Source organism: Bufo gargarizans, chromosome 7, assembly GCF_014858855.1.
Source record: "Bufo gargarizans isolate SCDJY-AF-19 chromosome 7, ASM1485885v1, whole genome shotgun sequence".
NCBI classification, from domain to species: Eukaryota; Metazoa; Chordata; class Amphibia; order Anura; family Bufonidae; genus Bufo; species Bufo gargarizans.
The window spans coordinates 56,148,915-56,170,535 of record NC_058086.1 but is presented as its reverse complement, the minus strand read 5'-3'; the positions used below and the strand labels follow the sequence as shown (position 1 = coordinate 56,170,535).

The window sequence follows — 21,621 nt, the reverse complement described above, 5'->3', positions numbered from 1 at the left end:
GAAGCATCAAAGGTTCTTTACTGTAAGAACTGTGAATCTTCCTCAGGACGTGGTCACAGCAGGAACAGTGGACAGTTTTAAAAAGGGTTTAGATGAATTCTTAAAAGCAAATGACATTAATGCTTAAATGCTTATAAAAATGTGTAGAAATCTGAATCTCACTTCCTTCTGGGATTTACGTCCCCACCGATCCCTTGGTTGAACCTGAAGGACTTATGTCTTTTTTCAACCGTATTAACTATGTAACTGTGTAACTATTATTTCCTATCCTGCCCATTTATATAAAGTAACCTCCCCAGAAACATATTATTTGATGTCTTTTAATGAGATACAACCTAGCTGTGCTCTTTGCAGTAGATACAGTTGCACAGTGATGTTCTATGTCACATCCAAGGGTAGACCAAACTAATCAGGGATCTGCGACTGCTATACTGCAATGTAATATACAGACAGACCAGAGACATTATTGGTTAGTTGCCACTCTACCTCTGTATGCCGCTCATGTGCCAGAAGGGAAGGGTGTTGCCTTCATGAGACAACCCATTGTTAGGGCTCAATGAATTTTTTATTTTTTTAAAGCACCTAAAACATGATCTTACCTTCTGAGCACGATTCACCAAAGAATCCCTCTTCACAGAAGCACTGGCCACCATCACAGCGGCCATTTTCACCACAATTGACGACACAGTCCTCCTCTCTGCAAGTCAGCCCCGTATATCCGAAGTTACACTGGCAGACACCGTCAACGCACTTGCCGTTTTCGCCACAGTCCGGGAGGCACTCCTTCTCACTGCAGTCAGGACCGGTGAAACCACTTGCGCACTGACAGACACCATTGACACAGACTCCATTATTGGCGCAGTTGTTAGGGCAGCTTTTCTGAGAACAGTCTGGTCCTTCCCAGCCTTCATCACACACACAGGTACCAGTTTTAGTGTCATATCTGCCATTATAACGGCAAAGACTAGCAATTTCTGGGGGGGGGGAAAAAGGACATATTAAAGCAGAGTTAGTACGAAAAGATCAAAAAAGAATATTCGGTGATAAATGTGACATTTTACATTTTTCCCCTAAACAGCACCTGTCGCCTCTTCTGACATATCTATTTTAGTACATACTTGAATTTCCCATAATATAACAATTCTTTTCGGATCTCTGTCTTCTGCTGCTCCTCTGTTAGTCCTCCTAGAAATAAATGAATAAATTAACAACTGGGTGTTACCAGTTGGGGGGGGGGGGGTGTCCATACACACTCTGAAACTGTCCAATCAGCGCAGCCAGTGTCAGACTGTTTAAGGACACACCCCTTTTGACAAGGGGAATTATGACACCCAGTTGTTAATTGATTTATATATTTCTGTATATTTAGATTTATCTATAGATTTATATAACAGAGGAGCGACACAATGAAGATTTGTAAGATGTTCCAGAATTGTTATTTCGTGGGGACTTCAAGTATTTTCTAAAATAGCCATTTCAGGAGCGCTGATAGTTGCTCTTTAACTCAATGTACACTTTTAATCACAATTTTGTAAGAAAAGGAAAAAAAGTTTCAATTGGTTTTCACTGTGATTTCTAAGGTTTTCACTGTGATTTCTAAAGCATTGTGCTTCTGCAGCTTGCACATTTTTCAATATATAGCAAACTTCAGAATGCCGTTCAGTGCCAAATCTGCCAAACAAGCTTTCTGACAACTCATATCCAGCCACTTTACCTTCTCCATGTAGCTGGGGGGGGGGGGGGACATTTTCAATTGGCTTCTGCAGCTTGCACATATTCCAATATATTGCAAGCTGCAGAATACATTCAGTACTAAATCTGCCAAATAAGTTTTCTGACAACTCATCTCCATCCCCTCTCTCTCTCTCTCTCTCTTCCATCTAGCTGAATTTAATAAGATCGATCAATTTCATAAAGATTTTGCAAATAAGCCTTTACAAATAGGAATGTAATATAGCCTCTCAATAAAATAAGCTTTTATGACTATGATGAATATGACTTATTTGGATAGTTCAATTTAGATTCAATTTTGTGGCCACTAATAACTTTGATCCCCTATCCATAGGATAGGGTATAAGTGTTTGATCACTGAGTCCGACTGCAGGGAACCTCACGAGAACAGAGAAACACAAGTGCCATCCCATGGCACAGAGCAGTGGTGCATATATGTGACCACTGTTCCACTCACTTCTATGGGACTGCTGCAGGTGCAGTACTTGGCAGTCCCATAGAAGTGAATGGAGTACTGTTCACTACGTGCACACTACTGATTCATTCTCATGGAGCAGCTCCGCAGCACTTGTGGACCCTCATTCTTGGGATCGCTGGGGACCCAGCGGTTGGACCCCCCAGAGATCAATGACTTATCCTCTTGAAGTTAAGTGTTATTAGTAGCACAACCTCTTTAAAGGGTCTGTAACGGGGATTCGGCGACACGCTCTCCCTCTGCAGCGCCGCCGGCATCCCATTCATGAGGAGAAGCGAAGACGCGGCCGGCATCCACGTCTCCATGGTGACAAGAGGGCGGGGAGGACCCGTGCGCACACATCTCCTCAGTGCGGCCGGCGTCCTCCATCTCCTAGACAACGAGCAGGTGAGGAACTGAGCGCCGATGTTAATAAGTCGGCGCTCAGGTGTACTGAGATGCTGGACATGGGTCATATGACTCTGGCCACATCATGTGACCCATCAAGAGGACCTATTTAAGCAGGTAACCTGCTGGCCACAGGTTGTCTATGATTGGTATTACTACCGTCACTAGCGTTTCCTGCGTGTGCGACTTCTGTCTGTTTGACCTCAGCTTGTACTTGACTCTGACCTGGTGTTACTCCTTGTACTGACGCGACCTTTTGGCTCCTGACCTCGGCTTGTACTTGCCTCTCACCTGGTGTTACCCCTGGTACTGACGTGATCTTCTGGCTCTTGACCTCGGCTAGTACTCTTGTTATTGTTAGACCCCTTGTGCTTGTGTTACCTCCTGAACCTTGTCCTCGGACCCCTTGCTTCTATTGTTATTCTGTACTGGCCTGGGAAGCTTCGGTGTGATCCGTCTTGTTTATTGTTTTCCTTTCTTTAGCACGCTGCACGTACGTAAGCTAGGGACTGCCGCCCAGTTGTACCCCGTCAGTTAGGACAGACCGTACAAGTAGGTAGGGATAGGGGTGTGGGTGGAGATAGGGCTGCACTTATCCCTACCTATTGGTGATAGGGTCATTGAGTTTTCAGAAAACATATGTCATAGAGGTATATCAAAAGTTTTCCTCGATGGGAGTCTGACACTGAGACCCCCACTGATTGCTAGAAAGAGGAGAGAAAAGCGATTGAGTAGCGAGAGGAAAGAGATGGACTCAGTAGAAAGTCTATGGGCCCATATCGCTTCCATCTTCCGCAGTGAGGAGAGCACTTCTCTCTTCTCGTTCTGTTGATCGCGGGGATCTCAGTGTTCAGACCCCCACCAATCAAAGAATGGTGTAACTAGAACTGACTGGGCCCCACAGCAAAGTTTTAACCTGGCCCCCTCCCCCCAGCAACTTCTTCGTGACCCCTAACTCACGTGCAACGCCCACTCCTGTGGCTAGTCAAGATCGCGCTCTCAGGCGAAGGCCCGCAGCCGCTCGATCCGTTTCCTACAGTGTCATTGTATAATAATGTTGAGGGGGCCCTGACAATAAAATCTCCTCCTGAGGGAGACCCTTGTGAGTTTGGGACCCCAAAGCATCCGTTTCCTACAGCTACGCCCCTGGATCAAAACCTTTGATATGTCTCTATGACAATATAAAAAATGATATAAAAACACAGTGACCCTTTAAGGCTACCAGCTTCCCAGATCATTTATAGTGCTGAAAAGGAAAGGCAAGAGAGACACAAATGTGTCTCTCTTACCTATATTAGCACATGGAAAATAATACTGTAGGTTACAGCGATCAAATGTAAGTTTGTACCTTTTTTAGTGAGATTTGTATGAAGAAAAATGCAGGAGAGACACAGATCTTGTCCTCCCTGCTCCTACCTACCCCTATATTAATAGATATTGATATCAATAGGACTCCATGGGTTTTTCAGGAGTGGAGCAGTAGATTAAAAAGCAACAGATTTCTCACTATTGGTCCCAGCATATTACAGCTCTATTATCTCAGCACAGTATTGCGTGCCTGTTTGTTGTGGGAAAGGCCATTATTGTTTTGCCCTGGTTTCCATAAATCATCTTGTTGCTGACATTTAAGACAGTATTGCCTTTAAATGTCAATATTAAAAGGTGCTTTTTACTGCTGGGCTACCAGAAGCTCGGAAATAAACTAAATTGCAAAGCAAATCCTGTATTTACCTACGTGTCAATCCACATCCCAGTACATGAAGTCACAGACAAAGCGTGACAGCCATTCAGAATTCCTAATAAAGGGCTAATTCACACCACAGTAAAAAAAACAGCCATCACGCGGCAGTTTTCGGAACCATTGCGGTCTATGGGGCCATTCACATGGCCGTTTTTTAATGGCCACTGAATAGCAGCTATCAATAAATAGGACTTGTCTGATGGACCCCATTAAAATCAATGAGCCAGTTTTTAATGGACGCTTGGATAGATTGCACCCATCTAACAGTTGTTAAAAATGGGCACACTATCAAAAAGAGACTTTTCAGAATAAAAAAAATATGAAAAAATACTCACCTCACCACTTGCATGCATGGAGACACTCGCTTCACACTGCACGTGCAAGGGGTGAGATGAGTATTATTATTATATTTTTTTTGGCACTAGCAGAATAAGGGGTACTAATGGCGGCATTATGTATACTGGAAGGGCACCATGGGGGCCATTATAGATACTGGGGGCAGATAGATCCTGGTCGAACCTAATAGAATTGGTTCTATCTACAGAATTAGGCCCCAACGAGAATGGAAAGCACACTGCATGCACGGCATACTCTCCATTCACTGCTAGGGGACTTGCAAAAATAGCTGGCAAGTGTGGCCACCCTTCCATTCACCACTATGAGACTTCAGAAAATAGCTGAACCAGCGTTTAGCTACTTTTTGGAAGTCCCATAGCTCTGAATGGCAGGTGGCCACGCATGTGTGGCTTACTGTCCTTTCACTCCAGGGGCTCGTTCTGGAGATAGGAGTGTAACGACTACCAAACCACAGGGGAAACACGTGAGGCTCACGGTGGACCGATGGGTGTAATAGTGTACTTGTACTCACGGTTAGCAGATGCCTCCCTTGTCTGGCGTACAGTGGATGGAAGACAGCACTAAATCCTCCGGGGCACTCTCTGCTTGCAGGGAACAACAGCCAGATGTTGGTTGAGGTTCCCTTGATGGTAATTGGTGTTTAAGGTGCTTTGGTGGCTGGGCCCCTGGTTCGAGATGCCAGCACCATAAGGTGCAAATGTTGAGTTTAGTAGTGGAAATGATGAGGAGTCAGTTGTTATCAAACATTTGAACATTTACTAAATCAATTGTCTTCAGGTAGTCAGTACAGACACAGTTCATTTGTATGATATAAGAGATGAGGAGTTCTCTTTAGGATTGACTCTTTACAGGCAAGACTTCTGTAATTATTCTAAGTCCAAACTATAGCACACTGGTACTAAATATGCTGTTTTCTACTTATCTTGAGCTATCCAATTAGGGGCGATCTCCCTCGTGGCAGGCAAACACTTCTGCTTCATTATTTGCAGGATACTCCACTAAAAAGGTTTAGGTTTTTACACTATGTCCCAGAAGGCTTGTGTAGTGGATAAGGACAACTATGGCCTTAATCATCCAGTTGTGTCCAAGTACTCGGAAAGCTACTCCTGGTCACTTGTGCTGATGAGGTCCATAAGCTAGATTCAGCTGTAGACCTCTTGTGCTTGGCTGCTGTAGATAAATGTTAGATGTTCTCCCTTAGCCTGGCCATGACCAAGGGGTAGAAATAGCAGACTACATGGTGGACGATGCCTGTTTCTCTCCTCTATATACACTGTACTAAGAAACTTCACTTCCTGTCTACTCTCTGTATTCTGCTCTAAGCTAGACACACCCCAGCTATATATATTATGTGGTACCAGCACCACCTAGAGGCGAATGGGTGTAATGACATTGCCAGCCTGATAATAGGAAATACCATACAATGCAAATACATGGGCAGATGTTTAAAGTGTCCCATTTACACACTGATGTGGGACGCTGCAGGAGCTGTTCCCAGAGGTGGAACTTGCACCTTTCTGACATTCATATCACATCCTAACGATATGCATGAATTTCCCAGATGGGAATGAGTTGTCATAAAGCTTCTCTGGCAGGTTTGGTACTGAATGTATTCTGCAGCTTGCTACTGTATGTATTGGAATACATGCAAGCTGCAGAAGCCAATAGAAAATGTTGTTTTTCTTCTAGCTACGTGGAGGAGATACAGTGGCTGGATGGGAATAAGTGATGCCATATCCTAGCGATACACCATCACTTTATGAGATGTGAATACCTCAATAACTCTAGGCACAAACTGCAAAATAGTCTCATGTCCAACCTCCCAAAACCTTCCTTACCTGGGGTGCTGAGAAGTGCAGATCATGGTAACTTCAGCGCTGCAGATTGCACTTATGGAGGATAATTTGTCACTGTGAAGTTACTGTGTTGCACAAAATTGTGATACAATGGTGTCTACTTGAATGCAAAGGTTCGAACATATCATGGAACATTTAAAGGCTATTTTTTATGACTGCATTTTACTCATTTTGGGGCTAAAAATATATATTTTTTCAATTACTCTTCATTAAAAATGTTCAGCCGTTTCTGAGTTACAAGGGTTAAAAATCAGTCTGTTTACAAGCTTATTTAAGACATATCATTTAAGACATATATTTAAGCTTATTTAAGACATATCATTATAGTTGCTAGAAATTCAACTATAATGAGTTTATGAGATCAGGAGATCAGAAATAAGAAATACACATGAGCTGTCAGATGACCAGATTCCAAGAAAACAGACTGTGACAGTTTGTAAATAGACAGATTTTTTTATAAAGACCAATTGAAAAATTTTACAGAGTAAGGATACTTTCACACTTGCGGCACAGTGATCCGGCAGGCAGTTGTGTCGCCGGAACTGCCTGCCGGATCCTTCAAAACGTATGCCAACTGATGGCATTTGTAAGACTGATCAGGATCCTGATCCATCTTACAAATGCGTTGAAATGTTGGATCCGTCTTTCCGGTGTCATCCGGAAAATCGGATCCGACATTTATTTTTTTCACCTCTTTTTCGGTCTGCGCATGCCGATATTCTGAATGCCGGATCGAGCACTAATACATTTCTATGGAAAAAAAATCCAGCATTCAGGCAAGTGTTCAGTTTTTGGGCCGGAGATAAAACCGTAGCATGCTGTGGTTTTTATCTCTGTCCTGATCGGTCAAAAAGACTGAACTGAAGACATCCTGATGCATCCTAAACAGATTGCTCTCCATTCAGAATGCATGGGGATAAAACTGATCAGTTCTTTTCCGGTATAGAGCCCCTAGGATGGAACTCAATGCCGGAAAAGAAAAACGCTAGTGTGAAAGTACCCTAACAAGAAAAGTGGACGTGGTCTCCCCCAGATAAATAGTTAATGCTCCATTAATCAAGTGGAGTGGGGAGAAAAGGTATATCATTTCAGTAAAAATCTAGAAGAGATGAAAATATTTTGTGACTATTGGACATTTCAAGCGTGCACCTCAACAGGTCTACACCTGGACTGACAACCTTTAGGGGACACAACCACTGAGTTGATGATAGTCCCTACACCGGTTACAGTACCATCCTCATGCATGAAGCATCCAGCAGGTATCAGGAAACATGCAGTTAGTCAAATAATGGGTGTCACAACATATTTGGTTAAAAAAGCCTCTTACCAATGGAACAGTCAGCTCCCATGAAGCCTTCATCACAGACGCATTCCCCGTTAACACAACGGCCATTGGGACGACAGTCGACAGCGCATTTTTTCTCTTTGCAGTCAGCTCCCATGAAGCCTTCATCACAGACGCATTCCCCGTTAACACAACGGCCATTGGGACGACAGTCGACAGCGCATTTTTTCTCTTTGCAGTCAGCTCCCATGAAGCCTTCATCACAGACGCATTTCCCGTTAACACAACGGCCATTGGGACGACAGTCGACAGCGCATTTTTTCTCTTTGCAGTCAGCTCCCATGAAGCCTTCATCACAGACGCATTTCCCATTAACACAACGGCCATTGGGACGACAGTCGACAGCGCATTTTTTCTCTTTGCAGTCAGCTCCCATGAAGCCTTCATCACAGACGCATTTCCCGTTAACACAACGGCCATTGGGACGACAGTCGACAGCGCATTTCTTCTCCCTGCAGTCAACTCCTGTGAAGTTTTTATTACAGACGCATTCCCCATTAACACAACGGCCATTGGGACGACAGTCGACAGCGCATTTTTTCTCTTTGCAGTCAGCTCCCATGAAGCCTTCATCACAGACACATTTCCCATTAACACAACGGCCATTGGGACGACAGTCGACAGCGCATTTTTTCTCTTTGCAGTCAACTCCAATGAAGCCTTCATCACAGACGCATTCACCGTTAACACAGCGGCCATTGGGACGACAGTCGACAGCGCATTTTTTCTCTTTGCAGTCAACTCCCATGAAGCCTTCATCACAGACGCATTTCCCGTTAACACAACGGCCATTGGGACGACAGTCGACAGCGCATTTTTTCTCTTTGCAGTCAGCTCCCATGAAGCCTTCATCACAGACGCATTCACCGTTAACACAACGGCCATTGGGACGACAAGTCGACAGCGCATTTCTTCTCCCTGCAGTCCACACCAGTGTATCCCTCTGCGCATACACAGGCACCATCAACGCATTTCCCGAATTCACCACAATCAACAGGGCATTTCTTTATGGAACAGTCGGGTCCTTCCCAGCCCTTATCACACTGACAGCGGCCTAATGCTGGCACATACTTGCCATTCCCATTACAGTTACCGTAAAGTGCTAAAAAAGAGATGAAAAGGAATATCAGTGTAAATTCTTTATGAAGTCAGGTACAAATATTATAATGCAGGACTGTCACTATTCAATTGCCTTTTGGCCAAAAAGGTCTAAAAAGAACCAGTCATAACTCCTGACGTGCCTTTGTACTAGTTAATTGTATTCGGGGGCGCACCACCAATGAGGCGAGGTGAGGCGATTGCCTCATGTGGCACCACATAGGAATAAGTGGATGCATGCCAACGTGCATTGTGGAAGCGCTCATCTCTTCACATTCAACTGTATTGCCGTACTCAGGCCGCTAATATAGCTGAATGCTGCGGCAGGGCAAGGGAGGGAAGAGGCCTGTGTCCTGCACCACATCCAGCAGCTTGGAAGTATTTAAGTTTGTTATTTAAACCTTGCAGCATGTTGGGCCACTATAGAGGGGGTCATTATTTATTACAGGGGGGAGCACTATGGGGACATTGGTTCTACAGGGGGCTGTAAAAAGGCGAATATTTGTGCTGGCACATATTATACCATGGGGACATTTGTCCTACTGGAGGCACTAAAAGGGGACATTTTTGTACTGGCACACATAATAAGGGGGCAGCTATGATAACCACCCCTACACAAATAAATGCAATAATAGTAACCACCCCTGCACAAATAAGTGCAACAATGGTAACTACCCCTGCACAAATGCAGCAATGGTACTGTAACTGCCCCAGCACAAATAAGTGCAACAATAGTAACCATCCTTGCCCAAATAAGTGCAATAATAGTAACCACCCCTGCATGAATAAGTGCAATAGTGGTAACCACCTCTGCAAAACTGTAACAATTGTATTCACCCCTGCACAGATAACTGCAATAATGGTAACTTCCCCAGCACATGTAAGTGCAACAATAATAACCACCCTTGGCCAAGTAACTGCAACAATGGGAATCTGCCCTGCACAATGATAACATGGTTGAACTTTGGCTTTAACTTTGCTGTCTCTGGATCTACATGATGAAGCAGAGGGGTTAGTTGGCACTCATTTGTAGCACGTTATTCACGTTAGCCTCGTTTGCATATTTGATGGTAATCTTACTGTACGGTCTTAAACATTTCTTCCTTTATTTTTTCACAAACTTTAGTGGAGATTTATCAAAACTGGAATAAAGGAAAACGGGCTTAGTTGCCCATGGCAACCAATCAGATTTCAAAGAGGTCCTTTGGAAAATGAAAGGTAGAATCTGATTGATTTCTAGAAGCAATTAAGCCAGTTTTCCTTTACACCAGTTTAATAAATCTCCCCCTTTGTATCTAAAAATAAGCCGTCATTATGCTTTGCCCATTTGGGACATCATTTCTTTGAGATTCCAAAACCGCCAGCAGGTTACCTATGGAAACTGCGAGAGAATGACAAACATAAAAGGGAATAAATATAGATCATTAAGAAGCATCGCTAACACCTGTAATTCAAACAGATCCCAGAATCCTTTGCCTCTACCTAATACCGCAGCAGGAGCCTCAATTAAAACGTTATTAAATTGCATCCGTTTAGAGCCTTCGAACTCGGGGAATCATTCAACGGAACGCATATCTTTTATCAAATATTTTACGCGGCCAATTTACTAAGTAGATTTAAAGGATCTTCTTGTGCATTCACCTTCTTTTCTAGAATGATGCTTGGCATGATATTATTATAGTGGTTGATTTGTAGAACTGGTGGAAAAATAGAGGAATTTTATGGGAAATAAGGCTGAATGTACACTGTCTGTAAGGCATTTCATGGGAGCTTGAGAGATGTTTTATAATTTACAATGTATTTTTTTTTTTTTATATTGCCTACAGTTTATTTTCTTCTGGTGCAAGGCGCCATCTACTGGAGCGTTTGAGAATTGCATGATGTCTATGTGGACTGTAACTCCTGCTTTAATTACTGCAAGCAGCATCTAATACTAATTAGGCAGAAAAGTCAACTAACCCCAGGTCACCATTGAGATAATGATCAGGTCTTGGCTCCTTTAGAGCTTTTTTTTTTTTACAAACTCTTCATTAATAGAGGGTATTAATAAAAACTTGAACTAAATTGTTATCTTGCCATTTCCAGTACTTAGTCTGACATGTTTGATTGGTTTTTCAGCCTCTGAAGACTGTTATACAGCGCAACAGTAGAAGGCGAATCGTAGAAGAAACAAATGGTCTTGTCTCTTTCATTTTTCTGGTTATTTTTCTGATTTGTGACAAAAGGTTGCAGCTACATAACTCAAAAACTACAATAAAAGTAGAAGTAGCATTTCCATTATATAAGCCAAGCATGCACAGAAATATTGATATGGGGGCACCATGTCGCATCAAGGGTAGGAGTATTTGTATTCTGAGATAAAGCTGGAGTTCCTAGAGGAAATATAGAAACTCCATGTAGATAGTCCAAAAAGTTTTCCAGCACCACGACTTGTCATAAGCAGACAGTAGATGATAACGCATTTTGGGCCTCAAACTGGACCCTACACACTACTTTGGGATAATTACGGTCCAATTCTATGAAAAGTTGTAGTGCTGGAAAAAAAATTGGGACTATTTCATCGAATCAATGCCTCTACACCTAATGCAGGTGAGCAGGGGACAGCAGCTGGTCATTTCACTTTCTAAAATCCATGCAATCCAATCCAACGCAAGGTGAAACCTCACCAAAATATGATGCACCAAAATGATGACCCCCCCAATAACCGGGCACCTCATATAAATTATACTTACTCCGCATTGCTCCTGCACGACCGCCACTGCATCTCCCTGGCAGCCAATAGCAGACCGTGATGGGGAGAATCCTCTCTAGCGTCACCCGCGATGCTAGGGAAGTTCTAGCACGGCCTGCTATTGGCTGCCACCCCCAAACACCCAACCCCCACCCACGTCGCTGGATGTTTTGATCAGCGCGATGGGGAGATGCCGGGCAGCCGTATGGAGATCAGGATGCAGCGTGAGGTGCTCGGGCATCGGGGGGTTCATTATAGGGGTTGGATAACCCCTTCAAGAAAAACCTCCTAATCCAACTGTTTGCATAGACACATAGCTGTGGTTCACCTGAGGAAAATGTTGTTTTACTGTTCTTGATCTAATGTTCCCTTCCCCAGTTTCTTAATATGCAAATTAGGCCTTTAGTGCAATGAAGGCATCACCGTTGCTCTTGTTGCACTTAAGCTCCACTCTTTTTGTATCCACACCCTTCCGGGCTGTTTTGATTGACAGGGCCAGGCAACGGCAAAGCAGCGAGGGAGGGTCCGGCCACAGAAAAGAGCGTAGCTTGGGTGCAACGAGAGCAAAGGTGACAGCTTTATCGCACCAAATTTGCATACAAAAAAAAAGTATAATAACTCAGGACTGGAGCCTCGAATCAACAAAACAAAAACAGTGCTTTAATCAGGTGAACTCCAGCTATGTGTCTATGCAAACAATTAGATAGGGAGGTCATTGGTGACAGATTCTCTTTGGCACATCCCCGAAAAGGTCCATGAGCCAGTAAATACATTTTTTGCCGGCAAGGAATTGGAGTAGATTTCAGGTGTTCCAGTTTTCAATTAGTCAAGGTGTCATGGTGTGCAATTTTACAAAAGAGGGAAAATTTGCTAATTTTGGTGCAAAATATCACTTACACAAAAATCTGTGGCCCACCAGAATACCAGCCCAGGCTCTGATATTATAATGGGCCCCAACGATCCAGAGGAAAAACCCATTTGGCTGCCTTTGGAGAAGAATTATTTGCACTAGGGTCTATTTCTTTGATTCAAAAATCGATCAAACTTGATTGCTGATACAGAGGTTTGGCCTTGAGAATAATTTCCATTGGAGGGCTAGATACAATCAATGATTCATGTCTTCATTTTTTTCTGTGGGTGATTGTATGGACCTAAAGCAAGAGTTTCCTTTGGATGTAGCAATTTCACCAACAAGCTGCACCTATGGGCCTCAATGCAACTGTCACCTCATGGGCGTAGCTATAGGGGGTGCAGAGGTAGCAGTCGCTACCGGGCCCAGGAGCCTGAGGGGGCCCAAAGACCCTTGTGGTGCATACAAAGACACTGGTATTATAGAAAGTGCATGCTGGTCAAGTTACACCTCTGGCTGGAGGGAAGGGGTTAGGTCAAGAATTTGGCATGGGGGGGGAGGTGCTGTTTCAATTTTTGCCTGAGGCAGCATGAAGGCTATGTGCTCCCCTGTCCCTTACCACTAAGCATTGAGGGAAGGGGAGCCCAAGCTGAACTCTTGCACCAGGGCCCATAAGCCTTTAGCTAAGCCTCTACCTGAGCCCCATTTTAATTTCTGTTTTCCAATTGTAAAGTTGTGCAATGGGGAAATGTAGTTTGGTGTGACCCCATCCCTTTCACATACACATGCCCTATGTCTGTCTACCACCAACATTGCAAGGACCTGCTGCTCAGATCCACAGCACTGTCAGAATTAGTGGAAGGGGGCCATATTGAATTTGCTACACAAAAGGCTATAGTGATGTAGAAGTGCTTGTCCGGCCTAGGAGCAATCCTAACTGGCGGTTGCAAGCCGTAGCGCATGTAATTGCTGAGGCCAGTGATTGGCTGCAGTGGTCATGACAAAGGCATGTCTAGTCCATCAAGAACAGAAAGCAGATTAAAATGGGACAGTAGCACTTAAACAGTAGGACTGCAGAGTTTTCATTTTTAAATTGGTCAGCACCGGTCGAAACCACTGGGCTTGCCGGCTTCTAGGCTGGACAAGCTTTCGAATTCCATATTTTTGACCAACAATCTGTTGTCACCCTACAATTGGGAAATCCATCTGTTGAGAGAAGGTTGCCAACCTTCCATAAAACCCTAAAACAGTCTGCAAAAACTTTTTTGCAGTGTCCAGCCAAAAATAAATGTGTCTGAGATTTTGTAATAATTAGGTCATTATCATTGAGACAATGACACGTATCAATCACGTACTATCTTTATCCTTCATTATAGGTTTCTAATTTGTGTCCATAAAAAATTGTTGGATGTCCAAGAAAATCTGTCCAGGAAAAGGAAAAACTCAGGTTGGCAACCCCGGCCCGAAAGGGAAATATCAAACAGCAGAATTCAATTATACTAATTTAACCAGCAATCTGTTCGAAAAATGTCATAAAATTTATCTCCAGACACTTTATCTAGAGATATATCATCGAAGATTAAAGGAAAGATTTAAGATTCGCGTCAGGTTTTAATTATTCATCTTATAATTGAGGTCTTGATGTATTAATAGACATCGGTGAGACAGACGACACAATGACCAGTGTCCTTGAAAGAACCGTATTCACAGCAGATGCATGGCGTCCAGGACAGAGCTGCCTCTGTGGAGATGTTCCAATTGTATTAATGGAGGGATAAAAGGTGAATATTTGGATGTAATTAGCCATTAGTTCTATTCAAGACTAGAAATGGTTGGGTCTGACGAGTACGTATACTGGGAATGGTAAAATCATTTCTTTTCATGCTTTTATCTGTCCTGATCATGAGGTTTTCATGTGAAATATATACAGAGCCGTTTCTAGGGGCGGCCGTCCGGGGGCGCTGTTAGAAGGGGGGCGCCGGCAGGGGCGCCCTCTTGTCGTTTCTCTGCCTGTTATTACTCTCGTGCCGTGCACCCCCCCTGGCTTCCTCCCTCTGAGATCTCGCCTGCCCTGCGACCTGCGCCCGAGTGCCGAGTCCAGTCACTCAGCTCCGGTTACGTGCGGTGCGGGCGGCACTTACTGACATCACGCGCCTGCTCCTCCCACTAGGCGGCGCAGGCGCGTGACATACAGTGAGTGAGTGAGCGCCGCGCTGCCTGCCTGTTACTGCTGATTGCTGAAAAGAAGCCGGCTGTGAGGATCCGGGACAGTGGGTCGACTCGGGTGCAATGTTGTTAAATTAAACAAACAATTTTTTTACAATGGGGACAGTGACACTGTGGATGGTCTGTGGGGGGGGGGGGCCACTGTGGGAGACATCAAAATGGGGGCCACTGTCACTGTGGGGGACATTAAGTTTAATAATGATCACTATGGACATTATTTAGAATGGAGGCTGCTGTGGGTGTCATTTAGGGCTGCAACGATTAATCAACGTTATCGATAACGGTATTCGATAACGGGATTCGTTGTCAACGAGGAGGGGGGGGGAGTTTTTTTGACACTCGCCCTGAGAGAAATTTTACCTAGAAACTGCACTGTACAGAGGTGTCATTTGTTTCTGAGCCCTGATGTAAACTCATTTATATCCGTCACAAAAAGTATGTTTCAAAAATTATATCAACATGAGGGCTCATGCACACGGCCGTTGCCTGGTGGTCCCCTTATTGCGGCACGCAAACAGCGGGTCCGTAATCTGTGGGCCCCGGCTTTGTGGTTACCGCATCACGGATGTGGGCCATTCACTTGTATGGGTCCAGTCCGGAAGGTCCGGTGCGGAAAGGAGGCACTGAACCCCACGGGAATACTACAGAGCGCTTCTGTGGGGTTTCTCTCCGTGCCTCCGCACCGCAAAAAAAATAGAGCATGTTTTATTTTTTTGCGGTGGGGACGGATCACGGACGCATTCAAGTTGAATAGGTCTGGATCCGTCTGTGGAATCCACACGGTTCACTTGAATGGGTCTGCAATCTGGAAGATACGGTGCGGAGGCACAGAGTGGAAGGCCACGTTAGCGCTCGTGTGCGTCAGCCCTTAAATGCACAAATTTTCAAATCTAGAAAATTTTTGTTATATTTCAGATTTTTGAAGATAAAATCACAAAAAATAGCAACCCAAATTTGCCACTTTAAGTACAATATGTCAGAATCAGTTGGCTATGTAGAAGTGTTTCCAAAGCGATGGCCAGATAAAATGTCACATCGGATTTCAAAAAAAGATGTTGCCCTTAACGGATGAAACTATTTTTTGATCAGAGATGGCGATGAATGTTAAAGGGATTTCCAGGATTTTAATATTGATCCCGCACCCTCACAATCAGCCTCAGAGTCTCTCCAGCACCGGAATTTGGAACTACACAGCGCCACCTGTTGTGTAGTGGACAGAGCTTGTTACTGCAGCGCTGAACCTAACGAACAGAATACTGCAGTAACCACTGCAAAGGAAGCGTCTGTGTAGTTCTGGCGCCAAGGGCACTCTGAAACAGCTGAGTGCGGGATGTCAGACCCCCGCCAAACAGATATTGATGGATTAGCTATAATAACTGCTAACGGAAAGTGTGACTTGTTGTATCTCTACCCAACAGAAGTATGAAAACCCAAAATATTGGCGATTCTTCTGTACATCCAAGGGCGGGTTCACATCAACGTTATGAACTCCGTTATTGTTTTCCGTTATAACATGGTTATAAAAGAAAATAACGGAAGACGGAATTCAAAACGGAATCCTTTGGAGGCATTCCATTTTGATCCGTCATAATAAAGGTCTACGGGCAGCATAACGAATCCGTCTGGTTTCCGCTATGCAGGACGTAAAAGAAAATCCTGTCGACATGACTTTCTTTTCCGTCCTGCATAATGGAAACCAGATGGATCCGTTATGCTCACCCATAGACTTCTATTGTAACGGATCAAAACAGAATGCCTCTAAAGTTTTCCGTTTTGAATTCAGTCCTACGAATTCCGTTATTTTCCGTTATAACGGAATGCATAACGGTGATGTGAGCCCGCCCTAGCCCAAACAAAAATTGAAACTTTTTTTTAGTGTAGAATGAGAGCACAATCCAGATGAATGCATGTCTTGGGGTGAATGCGAGCCAATACTTTACGGATGGAACATCGAAAAAAAAAGAGAGGAGATCCCCAGATCCAGTTCTTAATAATATAGACCATGCACGGAATGTCCTACATCAGCATGAGGTTAATTACCTGCAGCTCCACAGCACCCTTCATACTGCTCCTTCATTTCCTTCATCCCTAGTTCTAATGCTTGAATCCTGGCAAGGAGGTCATCTATCAGTTCATTCCTCTGGCAGTCTGCAGCAGGGCTCTGGAGCCGCAGCTGGTGCCTGAACACCAACTTGTTATCATCGGATTCCATGGTTTGGAGCTGTTCGCCATCCTCCCCGGGCGCGCTGTAGATGTGGGTGATGGTGAGTGCCTTCTCGGTGCTGCAGCCCTTGCTTGCTGTGGGTTTGATGGCGGCAGCAGCGGTCAGAAGGTCATAGGGACAGCAGAGAAGAAGGCCAGCCAGGACCCTCCAGAACGATAAGTGGTCCATTGCGAGTCCTCACCAGGAGAGCTGTGTGTTAAGAGAAAGACAAACGAATTGATGAATTTTCCTATAAACCTTTCTTGAAATGGCTCTTTTAATAACGACTTGCATTCCCCATGTGATAACGATTCTGGAGCATCTATTCCTATAACTTTATGATGTGCCATTCTTTTATTATTCCTGTTAGAAGTTATGAATGACTTGCTAGCAGTTTACAATAAAGGTCTAGATGGGTGTTACCAGTTGACGGGAGTCCCTGCACAGTCTGACACTGGCTGCAGTGATTGGATGGTGTCAGGCTGTGTCGGGACACACCCCCAACTGGTAACACCCAGCTGGACCTTCATTGCAAACTGCAAGCAATTCATATCATATCTTCTAACAGGAATAACAAAGGAAGGGCACAGCATAGAGCAGGCATCCTTAAACTGCGGCCCTCCAGCTGTGGCAAAACTACAACTCCCAGCATGCCCGAATAGCCTACAGGTATCAGCCTACAGCAGGGCATTGTGGGAGTTGTAGTTTTACAACAGCTGGAGGGCTGCAGGTTGAGGATGCCTGGCATAGAGGCATATGAATGTATGCTTCAAAATTGTCATTACATGGGAGAAGCAAGTAGTTAATAAAACCGACATGTCAGGAGAGGCGACGGGTCATCTATAGTTAATAAAATGACATATACTGTACTTATAAAGTTGAGGTCCCACTCTATATTAACTCAGATGGAAAATGGAGTTTCTAAGCCAGACAGACATTCTCGTTAAAGGGGTTGTGACACCATTAAATTACTTTTGATATAATTCACAATTTTTATCATTTACTTTCTGTTACACAAATGCTCCAGTTGTGAGATGTTCTCTTTACTTCATATAATGGTGCCCCCTGGTCAGTGGCGTACATAGAGAAGTAAGGGCCCCATAGCAAGGATCAAACTGGGCCCCCCACACAAGACAGAAGGGGTTCTGCCTAAACCCTTTTCATTGACCCTTGGGACATTTTTTCACTGCTTCATTTGCTAAAAGTTCTTCCTTTAGAGTCCTGGCCAAGTTTTCCCTCCAGCAGAAGAGGAGATAATCCCAACTAAGACTGGGCCCCCTCTTGCCCTGGGCCCCATAGCAGTTGCATGGTCTGCCGCTATGGTAGTTACGCCCCTGGTGTTTAATAGGTATATTCATGCATACCTACTGAGGTGGACGCACATGCTCAGTATCATCTTTCAACTGCCGCCAACCATGTACTGTTAGAAGCTGTGACAGTTACAGAAAGAGGGCCGCAGCAGAAAGGACACGCCCCTTGAGAAAGAACACACCCCCTGAGCTGTGATAGGGAAAGTTGCAGCAGAAAGGATGTGCCCTCGGACCTGTGCTAGGGAGATATCTGCAACAGAAAGGACACGCTACTGAGAAAGGAAACACCCCCAGAACAAATGGAGCAAAGAATGGTGAGATCTCTGGATCCATGTGAGGCACAGGGCTGGTTCTAGCTTCCCTTACTAGTAGGCATTAGAGCTTTGCCAGCAGAGTGTCCACAGGGCTAAGTTCTGGCACAATGGCAAGGCCCAGCTATTACAATCTGTATGAGTTTTTACTACTACTACTACTACTTGGGTCCATCCTTTGGAGATTTTTAGAAAAATAACTCATTGGTCCTTATTATTAATATCACACTGTATAGCTGGAAGGAGAACCCTCAGTATTATTTGCTCGGGTCATTTCAGTATACCTCAGTCCAGCTGTAGGGGTGCAGAGGTAGCAGTCAAACCTGGAGCCAAGTGCCTAAGAAGACACCAGTGTCATAAATGGCCCCATAGCAAAACTTAGTATGGGCCAACCTGTGCCACCAGGTTCCCAGTGCACCTACATCAATCACTCCAAGACAGTGCAGAACAAAAGCACAGTGCCACAGATTTCTGACGAATTCATGATTTTTTATTAAATGGAAGAAATTTTACTGAAACAAAATTGCAATACAGAAAGGTGCCCTCGGCCTCACTCACTTTACCTGACTTTAACTTCCCATCACACATTAAAAATCACTGCCTACAGCTACCACTAGGGGGAGCTCAGTGCATAGGAGTTTATACAATGCAATAGAAGCTATAGTAATGCCTTTGCAATGAGCTCCCCCTAGTGGAAGCTGTATGAAAATGCAGCATTTTTACCTCTGAATGAAAGGAGAGGAAATCAGTGCCGGATCCTTTGTCATGTTCATCTACTTGGAGAAGAGCCTAATGACAGACCACCAACCTCTTGGGTCAGAGGTTAACCAATCCAATTGACATTTGTGATGAATAGGATGTACAAATCCCTAGCAGTATAGTAAAGACATCAATTCATCATTATTAACACAGAGAAAATAGATAGCCCATAGGAAGACCAGGGAAAGATATTCTTGGAAAGTTAGAATGATGCATGGGAAGACTGATAGGCCGTGCAAAAAGTATAGTGAAGACACAAAAGAAATGTTAGTAAATAGGTTCTTTGCTTGAAGAGACTATGACAAGATATTTTTTATAGAGCACTAGTCACTAGAGATGGCCTTGCGGTTCGCCCAGCGGTCATTTTGCTGAGAACTTTGCGTGTTTGCGATTCGCCGAACATGCGAACATATGGCGATGTCCGCCAGCGCCATATTCTCTTCAATTGCACCCAACTTTGACCCGTGACATACACATCAGGTGGGACAGGACAGCCAATTGAGATGTTTCAGCACATGGAAATACCCCCACCCTATAACAGAACCCGATCTGGCAGCCGTTTTACATTCTGTGTTTTGCCAGTGTAGGGAGAGGTTGCTTTGTGAAGCAGGGACAGACTGTTAGGGACACCAAACGCTAGCTAATAGGGCCACAAAAGTCCTTTTAAGGACTGGTATAGGTGTGCTATCGATAGGTGTAACACACAGAGGGGTGTGATATACTTATAATATACTTTCTAACATAGAAAGTATATTATAGTGCATTTCTATTGTGCAGCAGTTGTGTGCGGTTCTGCTGAGAGACAAACGGTATTGGAATAACTAATTGCAACTGGTGTCATATACCTGTTAATCCCCAAAAAACTGATTGAGGGGTGTGATATACCTATAATATACTTTCTAACATAGAAAGTATATAGTTAATTTGTATTGTGCAGCAGTTGTGTGCGGTTCTGCTGCGATACCGCAGCTATATAGAGGGACAAGCGCTATTGGAACAACTATTTGCAATGGGTATGATATACCTGTTGCCCCCCCAAAAACTGTTTGAGTGGTGCAATATACCTGCTTCCACAAACTACTGATTAAGGGGTTTGATATACCTGCTTCCGCTAAATACTGATTGAGGGGTGTGACATACCTGCTTTCACCAAATATTTATTAGGGGGTTCTATATACCTGCTTCCACAAAATACAGATTGAGGGGTGTGATAAACCTGCTTCCACAAAATACTGATTAAGGTTTTTTTTTATATACCTGCTTCCACTAAATATTGATTAAGGGGTTCTTTATACCTGCTTCCACAAAATATAGATTGAGGGGTGCAATATACCTGCTTCCACAAAATAGTGATTGAGGGGTACAATATACCCGTTTCCACAAAATACTGATTGAGGGGTGCAATATACCTGCTTCCACCAAACATTGATTAAGGGGTCTATATACCTGCTTCCACAAAATACAGATTGAGGGGTGCGATATACCCGTTTCCACAAAATACTGATTAAGGGGTGCGATATACCTGCTTCCACAAAAACTGATTAGGGTTTTTTATATACCTGCTTCCACAAAATACTGATTGGTGGAGGCAGGTATACTGCACCCCTCAATCAGTATTTTGTGGAAGCAGGTATATTGCACCCATCAAATATTGATTAAGGGGTTCTATATACCTGCTTCCACAAAATACAGATTGGAGAGTGCGATATACCTGCTTCCACAAAATACTGATTAAGGGGTTTGATATGCCTGCTTCCACCAAAAACTGATTTAGGGGTTTGATATACCTGCTTCCAACAAATACTGATTGAGGGGTGCGATATACCTGCTTCCACAAAATACTGATTAAGGGGTTTGATATGCCTGCTTCCACCAAAAACTGATTTAGGGGTTTGATATACCTGCTTCCACCAAATACTGATTGAGGCCTGCGATACACCTGCTTCCACAAAATACTGATTGAGGGGTACGATATACTTGCTTCCACCAAATATTGATTAAGGGGTTCTATATACCTGCTTCCGCAAAATACTGATTGAGGGGTGTGATACACCTGCTTCCACCAAATATTGATTAAGGGGTTCTATATACCTGTGTCGGGCATATTTATATCTGCACATTAAGGTCTAACAATATTAGAACCAAAATGGAGATTCACATTACCTTTAAGAGGCCAAACTCTCTGTTGGAATAAGCCAGAGAAGATCATGATGGTCACTGGCATACAATGTATATTGTTTT

At 43.9% G+C, this 21,621-nt stretch overlaps 1 protein-coding gene across 1 annotated transcript in view; it reads right to left on the bottom strand.

Annotated features, from left to right (window-relative positions):
- Positions 1-17,189, bottom strand: part of LOC122944155 (tenascin-like) — a 76,455-nt gene extending 59,266 nt beyond the window's left edge. The window contains 6 exon segments of the mRNA XM_044302385.1: positions 600-905; positions 7,902-8,787; positions 8,789-8,994; positions 10,363-10,371; positions 10,598-10,687; positions 16,838-17,189. Of these exon segments, the coding sequence (XP_044158320.1) occupies positions 600-905; positions 7,902-8,787; positions 8,789-8,994; positions 10,363-10,371; positions 10,598-10,687; positions 16,838-17,189 (1,849 nt within the window).
- Positions 17,190-21,621: the final 4,432 nt, after the last annotated feature.